This window comes from Phycodurus eques, chromosome 1 (assembly GCF_024500275.1).
Source record: "Phycodurus eques isolate BA_2022a chromosome 1, UOR_Pequ_1.1, whole genome shotgun sequence".
In the NCBI taxonomy this organism is placed as follows: domain Eukaryota; kingdom Metazoa; phylum Chordata; class Actinopteri; order Syngnathiformes; family Syngnathidae; genus Phycodurus; species Phycodurus eques.
Genome location: NC_084525.1, coordinates 32,616,884 through 32,635,555, shown reverse-complemented (window position 1 = coordinate 32,635,555; position 18,672 = coordinate 32,616,884). Strand labels below are relative to the sequence as shown.

At 42.6% G+C, this 18,672-nt stretch overlaps 1 protein-coding gene across 2 annotated transcripts in view; it reads left to right on the top strand.

Moving 5' to 3' along the window:
• The window catches only part of fgd (faciogenital dysplasia), a 63,673-nt gene extending 46,625 nt beyond the window's left edge, over positions 1-17,048 (top strand). Inside the window, exons 7-21 of one of the 2 annotated variants that reach the window (XM_061688649.1) lie at positions 766-855; positions 3,244-3,380; positions 5,657-5,813; positions 6,366-6,504; positions 6,811-6,869; positions 7,276-7,422; positions 7,531-7,623; positions 7,721-7,800; positions 8,300-8,330; positions 10,161-10,265; positions 10,629-10,682; positions 10,758-10,859; positions 10,998-11,126; positions 12,081-12,221; positions 15,757-17,048. In XM_061688649.1, coding sequence (XP_061544633.1) covers positions 766-855; positions 3,244-3,380; positions 5,657-5,813; positions 6,366-6,504; positions 6,811-6,869; positions 7,276-7,422; positions 7,531-7,623; positions 7,721-7,800; positions 8,300-8,330; positions 10,161-10,265; positions 10,629-10,682; positions 10,758-10,859; positions 10,998-11,126; positions 12,081-12,221; positions 15,757-16,002 — 1,710 coding nt within the window. In that variant the 3' untranslated portion in view covers positions 16,003-17,048. The remainder of the gene's footprint in view (positions 1-765; positions 856-3,243; positions 3,381-5,656; positions 5,814-6,365; positions 6,505-6,810; positions 6,870-7,275; positions 7,423-7,530; positions 7,624-7,720; positions 7,801-8,299; positions 8,331-10,160; positions 10,266-10,628; positions 10,683-10,757; positions 10,860-10,997; positions 11,127-12,080; positions 12,222-15,756) is intronic. The other variant, XM_061688657.1, reaches the window with a different exon arrangement.
• Positions 17,049-18,672: the final 1,624 nt, after the last annotated feature.

Sequence of the window (18,672 nt, the reverse complement as noted above, 5' to 3'; positions counted from 1 at the left end):
GTAGGTTAGAGACTGATCTTAAACAAATCAGTTTCAGATCTTAGTGATGCTCCTCAAAGGAAGGCTGTGTATGTGTTTCTGTGACAGTTATAACATGACAACTTTGTTTTGGAGGATGTGGGTTTGGTGAGTGATGTACTTTGCGAAATGAAATTGGAGGAAAAGTAGAATTGGACTATGTATCACAATTTGACTGCGATTGGCTGGCAACCAGTTCAGGGTGTACCCCGCCTCCTGCCCGATGACAGCTGGGATAGGCTCCAGCACCCCCGCGACCTTAGTGAGGAGAAGCGGCTCAGAAAATGGATGGATGGATGGATGGATCACAATTTGAGTTGTAAAGTAAGTTATAAAATTGATTGGAAAAACGACAAGACGTGTCAGTCCTTTGTTTGAAATTCCTTCAGCTGCAAGCGAGGCGACACTCAAGGTTTGACGACTTGTATTTACATTCATTTTGAGGTGGGCTGAGGTGTGGTGAGGGAACACTGGCACTCAGATAGTTGCACATATGAAGTTGCTCTTGAGGTCAAGGATATCACAGAAGGCCAATTGGTTGGGGTATATTAGCAACGTGGTTCCCAGCGTTTAATCCTAAATAATTTTCCTGTCAATAAAATACTACTCGTATTTTACATGTTTTACATTCACATTTTGGAACATTGCCACAAGAGGGTCATGGCTTTGCATGTATTTGATTTGGCTTCCTTTCACTCTTTTTGATGCCTCTTGTAATCCTTGGTGCATGTGTGTTGTGCCCATCAGTGCTCAGAGGCGCAGAGGTTGCTGAACATTGCCAAAGAACTTCTCCACACTGAAGAGGCCTACGTCAAGAGGCTCAACCTCCTCGACCAGGTAACCTGTGGAAGTCACTTTCTCCCAAATGGTGAAAGCAGAAGAATGGTGGCCTGTTTGTGCGACTCTGGTTCCATTTTCAATATCCTGAGTGTGCCAGCGGTTGTAGTGATTGTGAGCGGGTCTGAGTCGGATTAAATAAATGCACTGTGATCCGGGGGACGACAGTGTTCCTCTGTGGACTGATTTAATCCATGTAAGTGGGAGACACTGACTCTGCTTGTGTTGCATGCATGTGATTCATACGACTGTACTTGGTTACCTCGTATCCAAGCAGTGTCAGCTCTGGGTGAGTGAGACATTTGCTGTAGATGTGCAATCCAAGTGCAAATGTGTGCAAATCCACGGATTACTGATGGATTAAAGATGTGTGTCCCTTAACTCTTAGCAGGGTTTCTAATTAGAAAGCTAATTGAAATAGTCTAAGACGGGGCCTAGTAACAGATGATAACATTGACTTGTTTGTGTGCAGAACACAGGTTATCGTTTTATTGAGAATACGTTCACATTTTGTGTGTTTATAAGAGTACTTGAGATCTTAACTATGTATGACATTTTTTGCTAAAAGGTTGATTTAGCTGTAAATTAACTTATCGCCAAATGTATCCCCTCCCACACTGGAATGCTAAAAGGAATTTCAAAGTTGTCCAGTGGGATAGATCATGGTCATCTACGACCAACCATTTCCTGTTAAAAGTCAGTTTTCCTGCTAAACATTTTCACATTTTGTGTTCGTATCTGTTTTTGACAAAGGTTTTCCCTCTGTTCTCACTTGACGTGAGATACTGTAGTTCATCTCATGTTGTCGTCACGCAATGTTCATTTGACATTGATTGGTTTCCATCGAGTGCGGCACGGTGAAGGACTGGTTCAAGTCTCACAGTTCTGAGGACCTGGGTTCAATCCCCGGCCCCACCTGTGTGGAGTTTGCATGTTCTCCCCAGTGCCTGCGTGAGTTTTCTCCGGGCACTCTGGTTTCCTCCCACATACCAAAAACATGCATGGTCGGTTGATTGAAGACTCTAAATTGCCCTTAGGTGTGAATGTGAGTGCGGATGTTTGTTTGTTTGTATGTGCCTTGCGATTGGCTGGCAACCAGTTCAGGGTGTACCTGGCCTCCTGCCCGAAGATAGATGTGATAGGCTCCAGCGACCCTTGTGAGGATAAGCGGCTCAGAAAATTGATGGATGGATGGTTTCCATGGAAATGTTTGTGCCCATCCATGACTTTGCCTCTGGCTACAGTAACAAAAGGTTCCGCATGTAAATAATTACAACAGAAAAAAATAAAATCTGAGTCTGATCTCAAGTTTACTTTGGCTTTTCCGAACAAAATTTCCAAACACTGACATGATATATCTCTGATGATACATTTGGGCATATGGTATCGTAGTATCTACTGTCACCATAAATAGGTGCAGAATCATTTGAATAAGTCACTGGCTTGTATTATGGGGAATGGTGTTTCTGTTTTTTCAATAGCCACCATGGCTCATTTATTTAAATTGTTTATAATATTGGTGGACTAGTCAGGACACTTCAAGAACTCTGTGTAGCTTGTACAAACTTTGCTACAAAAATGTTGATGTTAGTACGTTATGATAAGAGACATTTACTTCCGCTTTAAGTCACCCACTTAGAATTTTTTATACTGTAAAAATCTGTTCTCTTTACAAAACATAAATTCAAAGTACATTTGAAAGAGACTATTAGATTTCACTCCTGGAAATTGTATCATGTTGGTTTACTGTTAAATACTGTCTAATCATGCATCAGATTTGTGCAGACAGACGGCTTTAAGTAATCAACATTTAGCCTGCCTTCCTTCCTTCCTTACCTACCTTCCTTCCTTCAGAAAAAGTACATTGTAATTGTTGTAAGTGTAAGGTCCCTAGGCATTTTTAGTTATTAATGGAAAGTAGCCAAAGATGAATGTTAATGCCCCATCCATCCATCCATTTTCTGAGCCGCTTCTCCTCACTAGGGTCGCGGGCGTGCTGGAGCCTATCCCAGCTATCATCGGGCAGGAGGCGGGGTACACGCTGAACTGATTGCCAGCCAATCGCAGGGCACATACAAACAAACAAACAACCATTCACACTCACATTCACACCTACGGGCAATTTAGAGTCTCCAATTAATGCATGTTTTTGGGATGAAACCGGAGTGCCCGGAGAAAACCCACGCAGGCACGGGGAGAACATGCAAACTCCACACAGGCGGGGCCGGGGATTGAACCCGGGTCCTCAGAACTGTGAGGCTGACGCTCTAACCAGTCGCCCACCATGCCGCCTGTTAATGCCCCCTCTTCTTTAATTTAAACCATGAACCAAAATTGACATTGTGTTTTTCACAGTTACTGTATGTTGTGTTCACGTTTTCTCTGCAGGTATTTTGCACTAATCTCACCGAGGCCGGAATCCCTCAGGATGTCATTACAGGGATCTTCTCTAACATCTCCTCCATCTACTGCTTCCACGACAAGTTCCTGCTCCCAGAGCTCAAGGCGCGCATCACTGGAGAATGGTGAGGAAGGATTCGCCATCCGTATAATCCTAGAGACTGTTTTGTGCTCAGTTCGGAATCTGGGTGATTAGTACAGGATGCAATTGTCAGACGTTTACATTGTCAAAGTGTTAAAAGATTAAAACTGTAATTCACCGTATTAATTTATTTACTCTGTAAAGCAGCTACACTCTCTTAATGCTTTGATACAGAAATAAAAAAATGACTATATTACAATAGGATACATCGTAGTCATCTATAATGTATACATTTCTAATTTTGTTTTTAGCATCTAGTTGTCATAGGGGATGATTTTAGAATTCATCATTGTTCATGTAGCAATTGATACTGTGCATGATCATACACTATATTGTCAAAAGGATTCGCTCACCTGTGAAATTAAAATACTGTTTTTAAATGGTGATTTCATTTATTAAGGGGAAACAAATTGTCAAAGTTGCCTGGTCAGGTGTGAAAAAGTAATTACACCCCTTGTTAAATCATGAATCACTTGTGGCTAATCACAATTTTTGATTAATTTTCAATGATCACACCCAAGCCTGATAACCTCCAGACCTGTTCAATCAAGAAATCACTTAAACAGAATATGTTTCGACAAAATCAAGTCAGAGAACAGATCTAAAAAAGCTGCAACAAAATGACACGATCCAAAGAAATTCCAGAACAGTCGAGAAATAAAGTAATTGACATTTAACAGGCTGGAAAGGCTTACAAAAGCCATTTCTAAAGCTTTAGCATTCCAGCAAACCATAGGGATAGCCATTATCCTCACAAGGAGAAAACTGGAACAGTGGTGAACCTTCCTAGGAGTGGCCGGCCTACAAAGATTACCCCAAGAACAGCAATGACTCACCCCGGAGGCCACAAAGGAACTTGGGACAACTTCTAAAGAACTGCAGGCCTCCCTTGTCTCAGTTAAGGTCAAGTGTTCATGACACAACAATAAGGAAGAGACTGGCCAAAAACGCCATTATGGAAGAGTTCCAAGACGAAAAACACGACCTGACCAAAAACAACATAAAGGTTTGTCTTCCTTTTGCAAAACAACAACATCTGAATGACTTTTGGGAGAATATTTTATGGACTGACCAGATGGAAGTTGAGCTTTTTGGATGGTGTGTGTCGTTCGTTGCTTCTGGTGTAAACATAGCGCAGCATTTCAGAAAAAGGACATCATACCAACAGTCAAACATGGTGGTGGTAGTGGTAGCTGATTTGCTCTTTCAGGACGTGGACAACTTGCTGTGATTGATGGAACCATGAATTCTGATATTTTATCAGAAAATCCTGAAGGAGATTGTTCAGCCATCAGTTTGTGACCTCAAGCTGAAGCGCACTTGGTTCTGCAGCAGGATAACGATCCAAAACACTCCAGCAAGTCAACTTCGGAATGGCTTCAAAAACAAAATTAAGGTTTTGGAGTAGCCTAGTCGAAGTCCAGAATTGAATGTGGTGGAAATGCAGTGGCACGACCTTAAAAACGCCATTGATGCTCGAAAGTCCTCTATTTTTGCTGAATTCAAACAATTCTGCACGGAAGAGTGGGCAAACTGTCAAATCTCTCCACAGAGATGTGAAAGACTCATTGCCAGTTATAGAAAACGCTTGATTTCAGTTGTTGCTGCTGAGGATGGCCCAACCAGTTATTAGCTTAAAGGCGCCATTACTTTTTCACACAGGGCCAGGCAAATGAGAATTTTTTCTTCCCCTTAATAAAAGAAAATAGCATTTTAAGTTCACTTGGGTTATGTCCATCTGATATTTACATTTGTTGGATGATGGACAATTTTAAAAAGAGGTTTAATAAACGGGCAGAGGTCGGTACACAGGCAGGCAATCCGAAAAGGCAACAATATCCAAAAAACGTGAGGCAAAAAGGCAAGGTCAATAATTAGAACAGGGTCTAGTATTACTATGAGTCGGTGACGTGGAAACAAGGAATGCTGGAACGTGACAACAAGGTACAACGAACTGGCGACCAGAAAGAATGAGGTTAAATGCATGGGGTAATTAGGGTAAATGAGGCACAGGTGGGGAAGATGTTCTCAGGAGCAGGTGTGTACGAGAAAGGGGGAAGACGACAACCAGAACACACACACATGACAGAAATATGGTGCCGATTGATTTGATGTGAATCATTACTCAGTAGTATTCTTGTTCTTAGAAGGATCGAGGGTGAACTGCAACCTATACCAGCTGACTTTGTGAGACAAGAAGAGTAAACCTCGGACTTCTCATTTGGTTTTTAATCATATATATTTCGTTTTCTTCCACAGGAACTCCAACCCTCGTATTGGGGACATCCTCCAGAAACTGGCACCTTTCATGAAGATGTATGGAGAGTATGTGAAAAACTTTGACCGAGCGATGGACTTGGTCAACACCTGGACGCAACGGTCTTCACAGTTCAAGAGCGTTGTCCAAAATATACAGGTAAGCGTGTGTGTGTGTGTGTGTGTGTGTGTGTGTGTGTGTGTGTGTGTGTGTGTGTGTGTGTGTGTGTGTGTGCGTGCGTGTGTGCTTACTGTTTCATTTTTTAAAAATCATTGATTTTTTTGGTACAAAGCCAAGGAACTTTATTGCAACATTTTCCCACGAGTCCCTCGTGTTGCAGCTCACAGGAATGAAGTCATGTCTCCGAATTTCAGTCATTTGTAATTAATGCCCTCCGTTGTCGTTACAGCTCACACTTCATTAGGGACACCTGCACATCCAATACAACAGGAATTCAGTGCTCAGTTTTTAGCAGGCAGAGGTTAATTTCACTTTTTTTTTTTAAGTGCAGTTTTACAAAGAATGGCACGCCTTCATACTTATCAACACCAGTACAACCACAGCAATAAACATATTGTTAAATTGATAACTTTGTATCAGTTTCACTTAGAACCAAACTTTTGTTTTGGGTCTGAATATACAGTACTCCAGTTTTTCCAATTGTGTGTGGGTTGTCCTGAACATTTTTGTTTTTCACGCTGAAATGAACAGAAACAGGACGTGTGCGGCAACTTGACGTTGCAGCACCACATGCTGGAACCAGTCCAGAGGATTCCTCGCTACGAGCTCTTGCTTAAAGACTACCTGAAGAAGCTGCCCGATGATGCTCTCGACCAAAAGGATGCAGAAAGTGAGACCACCAATTCACTCAACAACCTTTCTACCCGTCCTGATTCACATTCACACATTGTAACGTGTGGTTCTATGAGAATGTGCGTATCACTCTGGAGCTGGATTTTTGTTTAGTTTATAGGGTTTCACTCGTCCACTTCACATTCCACAGTAGTTTATCACAGTGGTTGCTGCTTACTACTTTCAACTGGCTTTCTCCCGCAGTTTGTAGTGAGCATTTACATATCTTTCTGTCCTATCATCCTAATCTTTTTTTTGTGTGTACTTTTTGGATTTTATGCCAACATATTTGTTTTCTCGACAGAGGCATTGGAGTTAATATCTACCGCAGCTAATCACTCCAACGCAGCAATCAAGAAAATGGTGAGACCCAACAAACTCTGTCTAAGGCACTGGTCACCATCTCATTGAACTCTATGCTAAGAAGACTCATCTGATGCACTGCTGATGCTGAACTTTTGCTGCAAGTGTCGGTCTCGGGGAGTGAACACGCTGAGTTGGTTCAGACAGGAAGTTGCTGCTTCCTGCCTCAAGTTTCGCAGCGTGCGGATGTCTGAGTGGCTTTCTGTAACACCCATCCTCTGCATCATTTTCCGCAGTCTGACTTGTATTTCTTACTTCCCTAAAACCTCCAAGTGTTGTCAAATAATCAATAAAGAAATATAATACCTTGCCTAGCCAGCAAACCCATAGATGACTGTTTTGATTAAACAGCGCCCTCAATGGTGGTAAACGTTTTATTCGTGTTGGTGGTGTCTGATGTTTCCAGGAGAAGATGCACAAACTGCTTGAGGTTTACGAGAGGCTGGGAGGGGAGGAGGACATTGTGAACCCAGCCAATGAGCTTATCAAGGAAGGACATATCAAGAAGATGTCAGCCAAAAATGGAACAGCACAAGACAGATACCTCTATTTGGTGAGAGGAAATGTCAGACAGACAGATCGGATGTTCACAAATAAGAGAACCATTATGACTGCTTTTCTTCTATTTCTCTCTCTCTCTCTCTATCTGTCTCTCTCTCAGTTTAACAACATGGTGCTCTACTGTGTGCCTAAACTCAGACTGATGGGGCAGAAGTTCAGCGTCAGGGAGAGAATTGACATTGCTGGCATGGAGGTAATTTCTCATAGCAATTTTTTAAATTTAATTATTCTTAACTCGAGATGATCTATTTTAAAGTTTTGGGAATGCAAACCATCCTTTGTTTCCTCAGGTGCAGGAGAACGTGAAGCAGAACCTTCCTCACACGTTTGCCATTATTGGCAAACAACGTTCACTGGAACTTCAAGCCAGGTTAAAACACTTGAACTGGCACATAGAAGGATTACAAAGTTTTCGTTTCATGTAGATTGACAGTTGTCAAACAATGACATTCTTGGATCACCGTGTGTCATTATGCTCTATATCATTTTTAAAAAAAACATATAACATAATGTTCCATAGTATAATATGACATAGTATAGTTATGTATGGGTACTCTAGCTTCCCCTTATTTTAATGTGAATGTTAATGTTTGTTTGTCTCGACGTGCCCCGCGATTGGCTGGCGACCAATCAGCGGTGTACAGCTGCCACTCGCTCAAGGTCATCTGGGATAGGCTCCAGCTCACCCTGTGGCTCTAATGAGGACAAGCGGTATAGAAAATGGATGAATTGATCATATCATATTTGATCATTATGTATCAGATGATATCATATGTCATAAATAGGCAGTATTACATACAAAACGTACAAATGTTATACAGATACTATAAAACTCGTACAATATATACGATGTTTGTTTTCTCTCATAGGACAGCCGAGGAGAAAGAAGATTGGATTCAGGTGAGGATGACATGCTTTAGTGTTAAAGCAACACACATCTTTGGGTGGTACCAAACGACGAACTAGACTAAAAAAAGAGGCTGTCGTCGCGCTCGAAGGGAGCCGCTGAAATATTAGGGTAGAAAAACTTACGGAAAACTGGCGAAAGGAGTTATGGAAACGTTTGGAAACATAGCACAGCAACATCATTATGGGGAATGGTGTTGCACAATCTTTGTGTGTGTGTGTGTGTGTGTCTGTGTGGGGGTGAAGGATTTTGCTGGGAAATTGGGGGTCTGTCCTGACCCTTTGGGTAGTTCAGCTGAATTAGCGAATGCAATTAGAAAAGATTTCCTGCCCATCCACATTGTGTTGTGGAATTATAGTCTTCACTAAAGCCCCTCTATAATGGCTCATTTAGCTCATTACAGCAGAGAAAAGCTGATTATGAGTTTTGCGGGCTTGACGAGGAGGTGGTCTCTTGGAAAAGCGGGTTCGGGTGGAGGTGAAAGCTGGATGCTGACAGACAGTTGAACATACAGACAAAAGATTTGGCTTAGTGGAGTGGTGAGGAGGTTTTAATCCATGGCGAGCCAAACAAGACTCGCTACCTCATGTAGCTGAATGGGGTAAGGTAACCAAATAATTAGAAACCACTGTCGGTATGATCCAATATAGTTCTACACCACTTCAAACTCCAACCACAATAAACATTGTGAAATTAATACCTCTCTGACACTGTCCATCAATAATAGCATTGTTATTTTTGTAAAGGCATCATTTTGGGGGTGCAGCTCTTTTGGTTGAACTCATTAGATTCTGTCCTTGTATATCAGAGGTGTCACTGGATGATCGCAATTTCATCATGTGCTGGCAATCATACTTTGGATATTGACTGACTATTTTTGGTGTTTTAGGCAAAGGATTTTGGTGAAAATATCAATGATTGTGTCTTAAGCAGCAGCCGCTGCCGACATCCCCATTAGCTTGTGCCGTAGCAGTTTGCTAATCTTCCCGGGATCCACATATAATCAACAGTACAAATAATAGTAGTAACTTGAGTAACTTGAATAGTAACTTGAACAATAGTTGAACAAACTATTATCCTTAACTTCTGAGTTGAAAACTAGTAATCCATCTATCTGTTGTGTATAGAAATACTATGATCAGGTGACGAAACATTGAAATGGTTTCACAGTCGTAGCGCCCCTCTTGAGGGGCCAACGATACCAACAATATGGCCCATGACAAACATGGATTTGACACCCCTGCTGTAGGCGTCATTGCCTCCGATCAAATAAGAGGCGTCGGCCTTCTTTTCGTCGTCGGCGTTCGCCAGTCACTTTCACTTTTTGCAGTCAGATCTGCGCTGACACAACCACGTGTTCTTCTGCAATGCGTCTTCATTCCAAATTAGGAGTAACCATTACTAGTACTTGAAATGCACGAGTGGATGCATATGTAACCATGTGGCTCCTTTGAAACTGGTACCTGATTGGCCACCCTCAAAACCCCCAAGCTGCTGCGGGAATTATTTTGCCGTCAACAACCCAGATTCTAACACAAAGTTTAGATAGTGTTCACTGAAACGTGGGAGTGGCTTCTTTATGACTTCAACTTACATATTCTGCGAAGAAACGAAAATCACTAATTTCTGAAAAACAAAAAACTTTTTCTTTTTTTAAGCGACTTGGCTCAAGCCAACCTGCTACGGGTTTTGTCGTGGCAGGTCACGTATGTAATATGAAGGCCTGCAGAACAGGATAGTTTTACTTAAATATCTCGTTTATCACTGTCCAGTTTCACCATCATCACCATCATCATCTACTCCAAATCTCTGTTTACACCCAGGTCATCCAGGCCACTATCGATCGGCACAAGCAAAACAGTGAGACTTTCAATAAAGCCTTCAACAGCTCCCTCTCGCGGGAGGACGACCATGGCCCCGAATCACCGGTAAGACCTCCTCCATCATTTAAATGATCATGGGATATAAGCATATTTACCCTCATCTAGTCTTTGTCTGCCCGGACAATTCTCCATGTATGGATATGGCGCATACATGCAGTACAATGAAAGACATTCTTCTTTCCCTTGAAAGTCACTCACGTCGCGTCTAGTCTCCCACAACTCTCTCATGACCTTATAGGGAAAGAAAGTGTATTCCTATAGATCTGCTTTGACCCACTTTTAAGTTAGTGGGCCTGGCGCACAGCCAAACACAACTGGCTGCCTCTGTGGTTTCAGCCTGACATCTTGTGGGAGAGATGCATAACTGCAGGAAGAACCTGTGATGCTCAGATGTTTTGTTGTTCTCAGGGTCCTTGGTCCAACACATCCATCGACTCAGATAGCGAAAGACTGCATGAAAGGGTGAGATATTACTATTCTAATTTTATGCTGAACAGTATGGATGTCTGGACATGTTTTATTTATTTTTTTCCACAGAAGAGTTCGAGAAAAAAAGACAAAGAGAAGCAGACATGTAAAGGATGCAATGAGAGTTTCAATTTCACCAAGCGCAAGCACCACTGCAAGTCCTGTGGAGGGGTGAGCACTGACAGAACGATGTTGGAATTGCCGAGCTTGAATAACACATTTGGGGACAAAAGGCATGATTTGGCCAGTGGACAGTGAGCAGTGGAGCAACTGCCTTAATGCTGTTTCTCTTTTGGTGTCATTTTGTAGGCCATATGTGCAAAGTGTTCAAAAACCTTGGACAACAAAACAAGTCGAGTGTGCCCCGAGTGTTTTGAGGCGAGCCTGAGTCTGGAGAATCTTGGTGGTGGTGAACAGAAGAGGAAAGCAGCGCCTGAGGTGAGACACACACCAGGAACGCAAGCCATAACACACACACACACACACACACACACACACAATTTTTTCTGCACACCCCAGCCAGATCCATACACTTGCCAAACAAATCATTAGGTACAGCTGCAAACTGTATTGATATTGAGGGCTGTATCAACATTTAGGCTTGTAAAAGGAAAGGAGCAAAATATTGCAGACACCTACTAGAGTAAAATTTTATTCCAAAGTTAAACCAAAGCAAGTTGCAACCTTAAAAATCGGTATTGGGTCTCTTTAGACTGTGCAGGGGTATCTAATGAAAACCTATGGATCACGACACTGCAAAGAGGAAAAAAAGGAGGTGGTTTTTTTGACCTACATTGCAGCCATCTACCAGAGGGTGAATACAAATACTGTACATTCATATTGGTAGATCAACTTATCCCTCTCTGGCGACTAATATCATAATAAGATCATAGCATACTTATGAGGACGAGCTTCTCTGCTAACTCAGCTGTCTGCCTGCTTCAGTCTGTGATCTTGTGGTTGGACATACAGACTTATCCTTTCAACCCACTGACCTCCGGACTATCCATACATAGTCTTGCTGAAGTAGAGGAATGATTCTGATTTGGCTTCATTCAGTCTCGACCTCTTCAAGGTCGAAAGGGGAAATGCACTGTAATCTGCAATGTGGTTACTCCTTTGGTAACCACATGGGAGCGTTGCGGACAAAAACAGTTTAGACAAGTACTTGAACTGCCATTGGGTCCGACTTTAATTTTACATATTGGTGAACAATAATAAATGTGATGTCATTTGCTCATCAAATACTGTATAACACAAAGATGTTTACTACTGTAGCCTTTAAGAAGTCATGCCTGCTGTCTCCCAGATCCTCTTGCAGTATCTTTAACTACATCCATGAATGTACTGGTATTTTATTTGTACTGAATTGGCGTCATGTCATCTGTTCAGAGACAAGCATCGTTAACAGGGGAGAACTGCCTCTTGTGTGGCCACCTCCATGTGCAGGAGAAAGGAAAGAGTTGGACCAAGATGTGGGTGGTTGTCACCAAGGCTGAGCCACTGGTGCTGTACATGCAAAGTAGTGGGCAGGTATGACCCAATCCACACGCACGCACACACGCACACAAATGCACGCGCAAGCACAGCATTTCAATCGGATTCAAGTCCGGACTTTAAGACTACCCCAAACCTTTTTTTTTTTTAAGAAGTTGACTTGCTGGAGTCGTTTGAATTGTTGCCCTGCTGCTGAATTCAAGTAAGTGTCATCTTGAGGTCACACACTGATTGGCGTACATTCTCCTTTAGGATTTTCTGGTAAAGAGTAGAATTCATGATTCCATCAATCACAGAAATTCCGTCCAGGTCCTGCACTAACAAGCATTCTCAGTTCATCACAGTACCACTACCATGTTTAACTGTTGATATGTTCTTTTTCTGAAATGCTGTGTTACACAAATGCCAGATGTAACGAGACCCACACCTTCCAAAAAGTTCAACTTTCGTCTTCCATAGAATATTCTCCCAAAAGTCTGAGGATAAGCGGTAAAGAAAATGGATGGATGGAAGTCTTGGCAATCATTCAGATGTTTGTTGTTGTTTCTTACAAAAAATGAGCATTTAGGTTCTTTTTGGTCAGCAGTGGTGGCCATTTTTGCCCAGTCTCTTCCTAATTGTTGAGTCATGAACACTGACCTTAACTGAGGCAAGAGAGGCCTGCAGTTCTTCAGATGGTGTCCTGAGTTCCTTTGTGACCTCTCGTCACTGTGGTCTTGGGGTCAATTTTGTAGGCCAGCCACTCCAGGGAAGATCTGTCACTGTTTCAAGTTTTCTCCCTTTTCCTGGAATCCTATAGCTTCAGACTTGGCTTTTTATTGTGAAGCATTAATAATCAAGACAGACAAAGATAAAGAAGAGAAAAAAGTAGGCTTACTATTAATGAAAACAGAACAACATCAAACAAACAAATAAAAAAAACAAGAACAGGAAAAAAAAGTTCCAATGTTAAACAACTATGTAATGTAATGTAATGAAAAGAAAGTGGTGAGTACTGCACTAATTAATTGAATGATGGGCCAGTGTCCCTCCTATGCTTGAATTCATAGGAGAGGGGGAGCATCACTGAGCACCAGTCCGAAGACCCCCCGCCCTACCCCCACCGGTCCCGCCCTCTAGCGCCCCTCATAACCACAGGCCCCCTGCTACACACCCCTCCTGCCCAATCTATCAGCTATATGTATTTGTAAATGATCAGTGTTTTAAATTTTACTGGATGTTTAGGCTTGAGTTTAGATGATGCATTAAAAACATTGTTTTTTTCTGTTTGTTTATTTATATTTGTTATATATTTCTTGTTTTTTAAGATGATGTGTACTGCATTAAAAAGGAACAGGGCACGTGATAGGGGGCAAGCTAAGGCGGGCTACTGGGACATGCAGGGGCCAGAGATTTAAGTGATTTCTTGATTGAAGTGGTCTATAGTAATCAGGCTTGGGTGTGGTCAGTGAGAATGAACTCATCTTTTTGATTAGCCGGGGCCAATTTTGATTAGCCGGAGCCAATTTTTCACACAGGCCCAGGTAGGTTTGAAAAGGTTTTTTTTTTTTTTTCCCCCTTAATAAATAACAAGCAACATTTTAAAACTGTGTTTTAGGTTTACTTGGGTTATCTTTTTTATTATTTAAAGTGGGCAAAGTATGCAAACAAATAAAATAAAATAAGAATTTGAGAAGGGGGCAAACACTTTTTCACAGCTTTGTACGTCCTAAATATGTATTTAGTTATCGTGTCTTTAAGGCGAAAGTACTTGAGTGTGTGTGTTTTCAACGTACTTGCCGTAGACGTAAGATTCAGATTCTGACTTGATCAGAAGATAAACAAGTCAAGGTAATGAGTGTACACTATATTGCCAAAAGTATTCGCTCGCCTGCCTTGACTCACATATGATCTGAAGTGATAGACATCGGTGCACCTTTTACAGCTTTAACTCTTCTGAAAAGACTTTCCACAAGATTCAGGAGTGTGTAGGGAATTTCTTCTTTCATTCTTCCATTGCATTTATGAGGCCACCCAGTAGGGCTGCACAATTAATTGAATTTTAATTGTGATGGTGATTTTAGCTGCCACGATTAAATGAGCCTGATCGTCTGAGATTTTTTCACATTCAAAATGCGGGCACTGTTGCATCTGAAAAGTGCTTCATTTGCAGCAGTGCCTGCAACGCAGTCAGCCCGCCACCAGGGGGCGAACGTATGGTTAAGGCATCGCGCCACGATGCCAACTTCAAAATAAACGCTTAAAATGGCATTGATGTCCAGTGTAGTAATGTATGTCACGGTAAGACACTATTAACAATTGTTGTAGCGGCTGCCTTGACTTCAACTTTTCGGCTGGCCTGACATCAATGTAAAAACCCCGGCGAGTAAGTAGAGAGGGAAAGTTGCAGTTTGTGACCATGCGTGACTGACCAACGGTCAAGCAGAACAACGGCGATGTACCGTCCTTGATAATTCATTATACTGACGATGGAGATTTTCAAATGGAAAGCACATTCGTTTTGTATTATTATCTATCATTTATTCTTATTTAAAGATGAATTTTGCACTGAAAACTGTTACATTTTGTTTGTTGAAATGTACTGCAATAAAAATAAAGATTTTTCCCAATCATGAAGAATAATTGTGACTAATAATCATGATGACAAAATAGATCAAAATAATCGCGATTATTATTCTGGCCACAATCGTGCAGCCCTACCGTACAGTGATGTTGGATGACAAGGCCTGGCTCGCAGTCTCCGCTCCAGTTCATCCCAAAGGTGTTCTATTGGGTTGAAGTCAGGACTCTGCGCAGGATAGTTAAGTTCAGCCACACTAAACTCTCTCAATCATGTCTTTGTGGACCTTTCTTTGTGCATTGGTGCACAGCTATGTTAGAACAGGAAGGGGCCATCCCCAAACTGTTCCCACAAAGTTGGGAGCAATGAATTGTCCAAAAGCTCTTGGTATGCTTGGTATGCTTCCTTTCATTGGAACTTAGGAGCCAATATTTTGCACAAAGTTTTTCCAGTTCTAACATGGCTATGCACCAGTGCACAAAGCTCGCTCCATAAAAACATGGATGAGAGAGTTTGGTGTTAATGAAGCTGACTGGCCTGCACAGAGTCCTGACCTCAATCCGATAGAACACCGTCTAAAGCTCGTGGACAGCCTTCTCAAAAGAGTCGAAGCTGTTATAGCTGCAAAGGGTGGACTGACATCATATTGAACCCTACGGATTGGGAATGGGATGTCACTTAACTTCATATGTGAGTCAAGGGAGCTGAGCGAATACCTCCGACAACATAGTGTAGGTGCTGAACACTGATTAAAATATGTATGTGTTTTAACGTTAGGTCTGATTATTTTTAGTGTGCAGCAAAGTTTGGACAAACACTGCACAAGACTGATCAATAATGCTAGTGCTAACACGACATAACGTGTCCTGGCTGGTCCGCCGCTACGGAGGTAGCTGGTAAAGGGATGCCAATTTGGCAAATTAATTTGATGTTTTTTGTCATTATTACTACATCTCGGACAACAACTTAAAATCACTGCTGATGACTAATGTGTTGAACTCATTCCTGCAGGACCTGAAGGGGGCACGAGCTGTTCCGCTGCCTGGGTTTGAGGTGACTACGCTGTTGCCGTCCACGAGCGAAAGGCCAGAGGTCAAACACGCAATCCGGCTCAGTCACAGTCAGCAAACTGTGCTCCTAAGTGTCCAAGATGCGGAACTCCAGGCCAAGTGGGTGGACCTCCTCTTAAAAGCAGCTCGTGGGGAAACTGCCGCGGATGCTTCAGCAAATCTGACTGAACACACGAAGAGCCAGTAGTGGACACCCCCTCCTTCCCGTACCTCCCCCACCCTGTGCCCTGTGTATAGAGCACACGTTACTTGAATTCGCTTACCTTGGCACTTTTTGTTTCTTGGAGAGGACCACGCAGTCCTTCCTATACACCACTTCAGCCTCATCCTTACTCACACCTCTTCCTCGCCACAAAGCCACAATAGCCTCTGAATGCGGCGTTGTGATAGTTTGTTCCTCTCCACAACCTAAGAGGATCTTTTGATGGACTCATGTTTTATTTGTATTATAGCTTAAGATTCCCACATGGTTTTAATGAATAGTTTCCTTGTACATTATCACATTAAGTCTTTGTGTTTTTTCCATTATGTGAAAGTGTGTGTGTGCGTGTGTGTGTGTGTGAGCCTCTGCTCCTTCCTGTGTATATGAAGTATTTGAATATTTGTGTCATGAAAATCCGCCACTTCCCTGCCGTTGCTGGGGCAGAGTAGCAATGAGTTCAGTGGGTGTTTTTGTACAGTATGTAAACTATAGTGTGATGTAAGGAAAAGCAACAAAAGTACATTTTAAGTCAAAAGACACTGAGGTGTGTACACTTGTGGCTGGCCACCTGATGCTCAGCTCCTGCCAGCTCCTGTTTGACAAACTCCATCACTATATTTCTCTCTCCAATACAGTATTTAATTCCTGTTATGGCTATATAAGTAAAAGTTCTCTCATTCATATTTCTATCCTTACATTATTTAGCCTCATCATCAAGAGAGCCATAAATGAGCCTGACCCCTGAGTATCTCCAGTTGTACACATGCTAAATATTTCATTTTTGTGTGTGTTTCTCTCTGAGCATAGCAACACTTGGCCTTCTCCTCACTCTTTGGTGATGTGACGGAGATGAAGTACTGTACTGTCACTTCCTTATGCCTTTCCCTCTGTACCCTGCTCCTATAAGCAGCAGCCTTTAACAAAAAAGTAGCAAAAATGAAAATGTTGGATCTCATCTTGCATGTTAAGTCACCCATAAATCAGTAACGCATATCATCAATAAACGGACAATGTGGTAAATGAAGTACAGTGTTCCCTCGCCACTTCACGCTTCAGGGCTTCAGTGCTTCGCGGGCTTTTCCAAAATATGTATTCATCAAAAAAAATTCATCAAAAAATGAAAAAATACAGCCATATCGACAGTCATATTGCGGAAAGACGCGTTGTTTCATGTTGATGCGCGCGAGAGACGGTTTCCCTGCATGCCAAACAAAGAGATGAGTTGACTCAGAGGCTTTGTAGAAGCCTGTACTGTACTGTACGTGCCACGGGCACTCATATAAGGTGTGTGATCCCGTGAGCTGATTGGCTGCGCATCTTCGCAGCCTCACCCAGCATCTTCCCTCTTTGTGTCTCGTCAGTCTCGCATACTGTATCTTAGTGTTGTGTTCGCGATAACGTTTTTTGTTTAAGCGATAACTATTTTTGATTAGTTAAGCCCTTACAATGCCGCCTAAGCGCTGTGCCACTGCGAAAGCTTCCTCCGGGGCGCCCAAGAGGAAGAAGAAGATGATGACCATCTACGAAAAAGTGAAACTTTTAGATATGATAAAGAGGGCAGAAGTTATGCATCTGTGGTAACCCATTATGGCGTGAATGAATCTTACAGTGCGGTACATCAAGAAAGAGGAAGCAAACATCCGCAAAACTGCTTCAATAACCTTCAATAAGGAAGCGAAACGTGTGGTAACTCCGCTTAAAAAGAGAATTGTAAAAATGGAAGCTGCATTGGCATTGTGGATTGCTGATTGCAGGGAAAAGACAGTGAGTTTGGACATTAATATTATTAGGATAAAGGCCAAAGCTCTCTGCGACCAAATTTTGCCCGATGACGACAATGAAGAGGCTGAAGAAGGTGCTGACGAACCTCAAGCCAGTACTAGCACTGCCAGGAGTGATTCGCCTCCTCGAGGACGAGGCTTTTCAGCCAGCAAAGGCTGGTTCGAATAATTTCAAAAAAGATACGGCCTCAGACGCGTGCCTCTGTATGGTGAGGCTTCCTCTGCTGACAACGATGCTGCTCGTCGTTACATGGAAGAAGAGTTTTCTAACCTCATCAGTGAGGGAGGCTACCTCCCTGAGCAAGTCTTTAACACAGATGAAACAGGCCTCTTTTGGAAGAGGATGCCTTTGCGTACATTCCTCTTCAAGGACGAAGCGGAGAGGCCAGGCTTCAAGCCCCACAAGGACCGTGGGACTGTCATCATGTGTGGCAATGCTGCAGGTTTTATGCTCAAGCCAGGCCTTATTTATCAAGCCAAAAATCCACAGCCATTAAAAAACAAAAATAAGGCTCTGCTGCCCGTGTACTGGATGCTTAACTCCAAGGCCTGGATAACGAAAGCTCTGACTCTCGAATGGTTGCTCCATTGCTTCATTCCCCAGGTGAAGCTGTATCTGGCTGAAAAGGGCCTCCCCTTTAAGGTCCTTCTCCTGATGGACTGTGCAGGACGCCATGCAACAGACCTGCAATATAACAGGGTGCAGATAAGAGTTTCTGCCCCGAACACCACATCTCTAATTCAGCCGATGGACCAAGGTGTCATTTGTGCGTTTAAGGCACTCTACACTTGCTCCACAATGGAGGGCCTCATCTCGGCAGTTGACGACGACAATGAACAATTCACTTTGAAAGCATACTGGCGCAGTTACGAC